The 8,981-nt window shown below is 48.3% G+C and overlaps 1 protein-coding gene across 8 annotated transcripts in view; it reads right to left on the reverse strand.

Moving 5' to 3' along the window:
• LMBR1 (limb development membrane protein 1) overlaps window positions 1–8,608 on the reverse strand; it is a 130,614-nt gene extending 122,006 nt beyond the window's left edge. Inside the window, exon 1 of one of the 8 annotated variants that reach the window (XM_069587218.1) lies at window positions 8,282–8,608. In XM_069587218.1, coding sequence (XP_069443319.1) covers window positions 8,282–8,347 — 66 coding nt within the window. In that variant the 5' untranslated portion in view covers window positions 8,348–8,608. The remainder of the gene's footprint in view (window positions 1–8,281) is intronic. The other 7 variants (XM_069587223.1, XM_069587221.1, XM_069587219.1 and 4 more) reach the window with 7 other exon arrangements.
• Window positions 8,609–8,981: the final 373 nt, after the last annotated feature.

The raw sequence follows: 8,981 nt of genomic DNA on the forward strand, positions 1-8,981 counted from the left end.
TCTCCTTTCCGAGTACTTCAGAGCTCCCCAATGCTATCTGTGTTACTAATCTGTAGTCTACCTGGACTGTGGTGTGAGAGCAGACGTCGTGTGGTTTCTGCTTTTAAGGTGCGTTATAAAGTGTGGCTCATCTCCGTGAATGTTTCATGCAAGCTTGAGAAGAACATACATTGTGCTATTGTTGGATGAAGGCGTCTGTAAATGTCAATTAGATCCAGCTGACTGATCGTATTATTTAGTTTAACTATATATGTATACGCTTACTGATTTTCTGCCTACTGGATCTGCCCATTACCAACAGAGGGGGTGTTGCAGTCTCCAGCTATGTTAGTTGGAGAAGGCAATGGCACCCCACTCCAGTACTCTTGTCTGGAAAATCCCATGGACAGAGGAGCCTGGTGGGCTGCAGTCCATGGGGTCACTACGAGTCGGACACGACTGAAGCGACTCAGCAATAGCAGCAGCTATGTTAGTGGATTCGTCCGTTTCCTTTGGCAGTTCACTCAGTTTCTGCCTCATGTATTTTGATGCTCTGTTGTTACGCGCATACACATTAAGGACTGTTATGTCCTTTAGGAAAGCTGACCCTTTATCATTATGTATTGCTCCTTGTATTCCTGACAATCTTCCTCGCTCTAAGTCCACCTTGTCTGAAATTAACAGCTATTCCAGCTCTCTTGATTAGTCAGCACGGTCTATCTTTCTTTACCTTTACTGTGTGTGTATGTATGTGTGTGTGCACACGCGCGCACATGCTCAGTCATACCCAACTCTCTGCGACCCCATGGACTCTAGCCCACCAGGCTTCCCTGCCCATGGGATTCTCCAGGCAAGAATACTGGGGTGGGTTGCCATTTAGGAAATGGGATCTCCAAGGGATCTTTCCCACCCAGGGATTGAACCCAAGTCTTTCACAACTCCTGCACTGGCAAACTGATTCCTTACCGCCAGCACCACCCAGGATAACACACTTTTAATATATCTGTATCTTTATATTTAGTGGATTTCTTATAGACAACACACACTTGGGATTTTTAATTCACTCTGACAATCTTTTAAGTGATTTATTTAGACCATTAAAGTAATCACTGATATTGTTGCTTTAATAGTTATCATAGTTTTAACAATTTTCTATTCATTGACCATGCTATTTAGATTTTTGCCTTTAGTCTTTTTCTGCCATCTCTGGTTTAAACTGAGGATTTTATGTGATTCTATTTTCTCTCTTCTGTTAGCCTAACAGTTACACTTCTTCATAAATATTTTTGTTGGCTGCCCTAGAATTTACAGTTAAATACACTACACTGCTTCATAGGTAGTGCAGCTACCTTACAGAGTTTTCCCAATTCCTTCCAGCTGTCCCTATAACGTTACTGTCATTCATTTTACTTATCCACAAGCTAATCACTGGATACACTGGTGTTATCACTTTCAATAAACTGCTATATGTTGGATTAAAAATAAGAAATTTATTTAACCTTAATTTATTCAGAATACTTTTTCTTTTCTTATGTAAATCTGAGTTTCTTATCTAATTTTCCTTCTCTCTTTAGAACTACTTTTAAAATTTCTTGTCAAGCAGGTCTATTAGCAACAACTTACCTCAATTTTTGTTTGTACTATATAGCACAGGGAACTATCTTAAATATCTTGTAATAACCTATAATAGGGGTTCCCCGGAGGCTCAGGGTTAAGGAATCCCCTGGAGAAATGGCAACCCACCCCAATATTCTTGCCTGGGAAGTCCCATGGACAGAGGAGACTTGCAGGCTACAATCCACGGGGTCACGAAAGAGTCGGACACGACTTAGTGACTAAACAACAACAGTAACCTATAATGGAAAAGAATCAGAAAAAGAGAAGTAGATATAACTGAATTACTTAGCAGTACTAATTGACTGAAACTAATATAAGATTACTGTAACTTTAATGGCATTTTCCCCTACTTTTCGACTATGAAAATCGTATTTTCATTTCGTACTGGGCCCCAAAACTTAGGTAGCCAGCCCTGGAAAAATTTGAAAACATGGAACTTCCTGGACAGCAAGTACAGAATATGAAGGAAAAAGTCCCCATCACCTTGTTCTTTTAAGATCTAGACATTAAGTTAACAAAGCTACATCAGGTTCTCTTAGTAACTAGAACTCTGAAACTGGCTAGCTACTCACAGCCAGGTACTCCTAGCTAGGACTTGATTCTCCCATGGAAAATAAACAACTTCAGAAAACATTAACATCAGAGAAGGCCACTCTGTGACCATAATGGATAAAGAATTAATAAGATCACTCTGTAGCTATGTCTGAACAAAGACAAAAAATGTGAACTCTGTCCAAAGCATAAAAATGACTGGACACTCCTCACCCTGGCTAATCTGAATGACTTGCAGCTTTACCAACTGCAGCATGAGCCTCACTCAAATCTTTTTTCATCCTGTGTGCTCAGCTGCTCAGTCGTGTCCAGCTCTTTGCTACTCCATGGATTGTAGCCTGCCAGGTTCATCGGTCCGTGGAATTTTCCAGGGAAGAACACTGGAGCAGTTTCCCATTTCCTGTTTCAGGGGCTTGTCCTTCTACATATGACCTATTCAGATATCCAGCCACAGGGCTTCCCTGGTGGCTCAGTAGTAGAGAAGCCACCTGCCAAAGCGGGAGACACAGGCTTGATTCCTGCTCCGGGAGGACCCCACACGCCTCAGAGCAACCAAGCCTGTGTGTGCCACAGTCACTGAGCCTGCGCCCCAGTCCGAAGGCGCTGCAACTGCTGGAGCCTGGGCGCCCTGGAGCCTGTGCACCGTAGAGCCCGGGCGCCCTGGAGCCTGTGCGCCCTGGAGCCCGTGCGCCCTGGAGCCCGTGCACCGTAGAGCCCGGGCGCCCTGGAGCCTGTGCTCCGCAGCAAGAGAGCCACTGCAATGAGAAGCCCAACTCGAGAGGAGCCCCCACGCTCCCCAACGAGAGAGAGGGCTTTGAGCGACAAACACCCAGCACAGCCAAAAATAAACAAATAAATGTTTTAAAAGAGTGATCTAATTCTGTGCACCTGAGGTCCAAAAGGAAAAGGAAATAAAAAGACAGCAAAAAGAAGAAAGGAACTGGATCATTACCACCTCACAGTAGCAGCTAAATGTGACCATTATAGTAACTGACAAGAGAACTCTGAAATATTCATAATATTAAAGATTCATAATACTAAAGTAAGATTACATGAGCTTTTAAAAATTAAATACTACACCACATACACAAAACTAACTCAAAGTGGATCAAAGACCTCAAAAATGTCAGTTAAAACTATACAACTCTTAGAAGAAAACATAAGGGAAAATCTTCATGGTACTGGATTTGGCAGTAATTTCTTGGATAGAACACCAAAAATACAGGCAACAAGGACAAACAAGTGAAAAAAAAAAAACAGGGCTTCACCAAAATCTAAAACTTTAGTCCACCACCTTTTAGAGTAAAAAGGCAACCCACGGAATGAAAGAAAACATTGTCAAATCACAAAGGGATTAATATCCAGAATATATAAAGAACTCCTAAAACTCAACAACAAAATAACCCAATTCAAAAATGGGCAAAGGGCTTTCGATAGACATTTCTTCAAAGAAAATACACAAATGTCCAAAAGCACATAAACCAATGCTCAACATCACTAACCATCAGAAACACAAGTCAAAACCATAATGAAATACCACTGCACACCCACTAGGAGAACTACGCCTTTTTAAAAACCAGAAAGCAGCAGGTGTTGGTGAAGAGACAGAGAAACTGAAGCTCTGGCACATCACTGCCAGGAATGGAAGACGGTCCAGCCTCTGTGGGGAGCGGGATGGCGACTCCTCAGAAAACTAAGCGCAGGATTACCATGAGATCCAGGAACTCAGACTCTGGGCATATCCCTGAAAGAACTGAAACCAAGGCCTGGAACAAGTATTCATGCCCCCATGTTCGCAGCAGCATCGTTCACAGTAGCCAGGAAACAACCCGAAGGCCCCCTGATGGGTGAACGGGTGAGCAAAACAAGGCTGCACACACAATGGAATTTTATCCAGCCTTAGAAAGGAAGGAAATTCCAACACGTCCCTCAACATGGATGAAGCCTGAAAACACGCTAAGGGAAATAAGCCAGACACAAAAGGACAGATACTGCGCAACTCCATGTACACGAGTTACCTGGACAGTAACATTCAGAGACAGAAAGCAGAGCGGTGGCCACCGGGAGCTGGAGGGAGCGGGGAGCCAGTTTTGATCGAAGGGAACAGTTTCAGTCTGGAATGGCGATAAAGTTCTGGAGATGGATGGTGGTGATTCACAGCAGTGCAAATGTGCTCAGTGTCACTAAAGGCACACTCAAAAATGGTAAACTGTAAGCTACGTGTATTTTATCTTTTTGGCAAAACAAAAAAAGTTGAATAATGTAAAGAACTGGCACCGTGGCAGTCAGAGAAGAAAACTAACAGGAATCCAAAGTGGAAAAGAAGTTAAAACTGTCTCTATCTGCAGACGACATGACATTATACACGCTGCCGCTGCTGCTAAGTCGCTTCAGTCGTGTCCGACTCTGTGCGACCCCAGAGAAGGCAGCCCACCAGGCTCCCCCGTCCCTGGGACTCTCCAGGCAAGAACACTGGAGTGGGGTGCCATTTCCTCCTCCAATGCATGAAAGTGAAAAGTGAAAGTGAAGTCGCTCAGTCGTGTCCGACTCTTCGAGACCCCATGGACTGCAGCCCACCAGGCTCTCCCGTCCCTGGGGTTCTCCAGGCAGGAGCACTGGAGTGGGGTGCCACTGCTTTCTCCAACAGTGGAACACCACTCAGCCATGAAAAAGGATGGAATGACTCCACATGCAGCAACACGGATGGACCTAGAGACTACCTCACTAACTGAAGTCAGAAGGGGAAAGAAAAATACATTCCACTTATAGCAGAATCTTTAAAAAAAGATACAAATGAACTTATTTACAAAACAGAAACAAACTCACAGACTGCAAAAACAAACCTACTTTTAAAACTAAATGAAAAGAGAATTGGTGACAAGTCCCAGAGAAAATCAAGCATTTATACTCACTCTAAATATGAGCACTTCAAGGAAGGAAAGCCAAAGACCGGAGACTCACTAAGCTGGGCCACTGTCTGCACTGGCTCTGCAGCAGCAGCAGAGTCTATCTGCCATCCAAGGGTCCTGGGCCAGGAGAGGTAGGGCTGAGGAGGAGCAGTGACCATAGCCATCTTAGTGGTATCTCCTGGCCAACTCTCCCAAAACTTCCAAAGACCGGAACCTCACTAAGCTGGGCCACTGTCTGCACGGGCTCCGCAGCAGCAGAGTCTATCCACCATCCAAGGGTCCTGGGCCAGGAGAGGCAGGGCTGAGGAGGAGCAGAAATAAGGGATTCTAGAATCAGTGTCAAAACTGAGCTGTTTCCAGGATAGTGGACCAAAAAGATAAAGCTCCTGGATACTAAAATATGGGTACTTTTCTCAATCCAAATAAAAGTATATCTGATTAATCTAAAATACAGCCAAAATAGACCAGTGGAACTGCACAGAGTTTCAATTAAATCCCACAAATATATAGTTACTTAATTGTGTGATTGGGCTTCCCTGGTGACTCAGATGATAAAGAATCTGCCTGCAATGCAGAGGACCTAGGTTCAGTCCCTGGGTTGGGAAGATCCCCTGGAGAAGAGAATGGCAACCCACTGCAGTATTCCTGCCTGGAGAATTCTATGGACAAAGGAGCCTGTCAGGCTACAGTCCATGGGGTTGAAAACAGCTGGACACGACTGAGTGACTTTCACTTTCAATTTGTGACTAAGGTCGGAAGCAATCAGACATCCAAGTGAGAAAAAAAAAAAAAAAAAATCCCTCCTACTTTATAAGACACACAGAAAATGAATCCCAGATGAGCCACAGGTTAAAGAGGAGGTAGCTGCTGCTCGGTCACTAAGGCGTGTTCTGCTCTTGGCAACACCGCGATGGGACTGCAGCGCGCCAGGCTCCCCTGTTCTGCACTCTCTCCCGGAGTTCACTCAAACTCATATCCCTTGAGTCAGCGATGCCATCCAACCCTCTCGTCCTCTGCCACCCCTTCTTCTTTTGCTTTAAATTTTTCCCAGCATCAGGGCCCCTCCAATGAATCAGCTCTTCGCATCAGGTGGCCAGATGATAGAAGGAGTAAACCAATGAAGCATTTGGAGAAAAGCATAAGAGAGCATCTTCAGAACCCTGGAGTAACCAAAGATTTTTTTAACAGGACATAAAAAAAGTCACTAGTCATAAAAGAAAAAATTCTGATAAAGTGAACTATATTAAAATTAAGAATTTCTGCTCACAAGATATCATTAAGTGAAAAGGAATCCACTGAATGAAAAAAAGACTTACTATATACATACACATATATATACATATATGTGACTAAAGGATCATATCCAGAAAACACAAAGAACTCTTGCAATCACTGTTAAAAACATAAACAAGTTTAAAAATGGGGAAAAGACCTGAAGACTCGTCACAAAAGATTCCCAAATGGCCAAAAAAATATGAAAAGATGCTCAAATTCTTATCATCAGGGAAATGCAAATAAAACCTTTTGTTCAATAAATACCATGACACTTATCAGAATGTTTTTTTTTCTTAAATGCTAAGTATTTGTACAGATGAGAAGCAAATCAAACCTCTTCTACAGTGCCAGTGGGAGTGTAAATTGGTACAACCCACTTTGGCAAACTACTTCAAAGTATCTACTATAGATGAACAAACCCACAACCTATAACCTAGATGTTCCATGCTTGAGTGCAGACCTAACAAATGGATACACACATTCACCAAAAGCCATGTACAAGAATACTAGTAAACAGGGCCTGAACATAACTGAAGCGCCCACCAACAGTAAAATAAGATAAACTGTGCTAGGGCCACACAGCGACAGCATTCTGGATGAACCACAGTCACATACAACACAGAGGGATTTCACAAGCGCTGATGAGTGAAAGAAATTAGACACAGGACAAAGCATACCATAAGGTTCTGTGTCTGTGAGTTCAAAGCTAAGCCCAGCTGTTAAAGCCAGGAGAGTAGCTCCTCCTGGTGGAACAGAGAGGGCCCAGACCAGGAGAAGGGGCGGGCCTCTGGGACGCTGGCAGCTCTGCTTCTCAGTCTGTCCTCGGGACTGCAGCAGCGTGCTTAAAGCGCCTCAGGCTGGGCATGGATGATTACGTGCTTCTGTTTATTTCAGCTCCAAGTCACAAATTTAAACTAAAATGCCGTATCAGAGTCCACCAGTTCAGAACTTACATCTCTTTATTCCAAGGTATGACTTGGCAGAGTGTTCTCAATTTTCTAGATCAGTAACTACCCAAACTAAGCAATTCTCAACCAGCATTTTCCACCTAAAACCAAGAGACTGACTGAGTTTGAGGGAAGGGAGTTAGAAGAAGGAAGAGGTAACCACAAATGCCCCATTTACATATTTTACATTGTTATGAAAACACAAACACACACAACCATAATGTGCTCCAGTGCCATCAGGAAAAGGTGAAAACATCAAAGGAGGTTGCTAAGGCCAAGCCTGCTTCCTGACCCCTGGCAGCACCACAGGACAGGGGACCAACAACGGATGGCTCCCTTCAGATGCTGCTTCCAGAGCACAAAGGACTTCTGCTCGGGGCCCTCAACCCCATAGACCTTGGGTCTTCACACCAAACGCCAGGTTTCGGAAAGGTGTGTGCTAACCAGGATGAGGGTCCCGGCCGGGCGGGGAGACCAAGCTTGGCCCTTGCCCAGCGCCTGCGAGGGCGGCCCAGGTCCTGCTGGATGCCCGCCTGCACACTTGCCTACTGTGCCAGGCCACAGAGGGAGCCGGGCCACGGGGTGCGGGCCACGGGGTGAGGCCACTAGGGGGGGCCGAGCCACGGGGCTGCGGGCCACGAGGGAGCCGGGCCACGGGGGTGAGGTCTCTAGGGGGAGCCGGGCCACGGGGCTGCGGGCCACGGGGGGAGCCGAGCCACGGGGCTGCGGGCCACGGCTGCAGGGTGGGCTGCGGGGCCGTCGTCCGCCGCTGGGAGGGTGACCGGCTCAGGACGAGCCCGGGGCGAGCAGGACGCAGGTGGCACCGAAGCACTCCCGGGGGCGGACAGGTGACAGACGGAACCGCGCCAGGACAGGGAGCAGCTGGGCGAGCGGCGGGGACGGGGCCTGGGGGAGAGGCGCGCCGCGGGGACCCTAGGGAAGAGGGGAGGGCAGGTGGACCGAGGCGGGGAGAGGCCGACGAGGCGGGCGGGGGGCGCTCACCGTGGACTCCCGCACTTGGCTGTGAAAGTGCTGCTCCCGCGCTGACACCTCGTCCTGCCCTTCCATCCTCCTTCATGCCCGCCGCCTCGCCGCCCGCGCGCTCCGCCGCACCATCGCCTACCGGCTCGAGGGGCTGGACGGCCGCCCCGCCGGCCGGGACGGGAATGGGCGGACAGTCGGCCGCTACACGGACGGTGCCCAGAACCCCGGCTGCTGCCACAGCCGCCGTCTCAACCGCCGCCTGAGGAGAAGCCGCTCGGTGTGCCGAGGGCTGGCGCGTCGCGGGCCGGGGCGGGGCGGGGGCGGGGCGTGACGTCAGAGGAAGGCGCCGTGCGTCAGAGGAGCGCGCCGAGGGCCCCTGAGGGGGCGTGGGGCAGGGGGCGGGGCCTGGCGGGTGGGACTTGGGGCCACGCCCCTCGCGGGAGCCGGCAAATTCCAGCCTAGAGCCGGGCGAGGAGCTAGCTGTTGGGGTCGGGTCTCGCGTGAGCGCGGGCTAACGGGGGCGGGCGGCGCGCCGGGGACGACCCTGTGTGGCAGCTGCAGTCCGCTCCCCTCACCAGCACCGAGCCGCCAGTTCCCTGGGCGGTGTCGCTGGGAGGTCTCCGGCGGGCACCGTCGCTCCGCCCAAGTAAGCCCGGAAACCTGGTTTCACTGGATCTGACCAGCGGCCGGGCTGCCGCTGGCCTGGGGCCTCTCCACC

Source organism: Ovis canadensis, chromosome 4 (assembly GCF_042477335.2).
Source record: "Ovis canadensis isolate MfBH-ARS-UI-01 breed Bighorn chromosome 4, ARS-UI_OviCan_v2, whole genome shotgun sequence".
In the NCBI taxonomy this organism is placed as follows: Eukaryota; Metazoa; Chordata; class Mammalia; order Artiodactyla; family Bovidae; genus Ovis; species Ovis canadensis.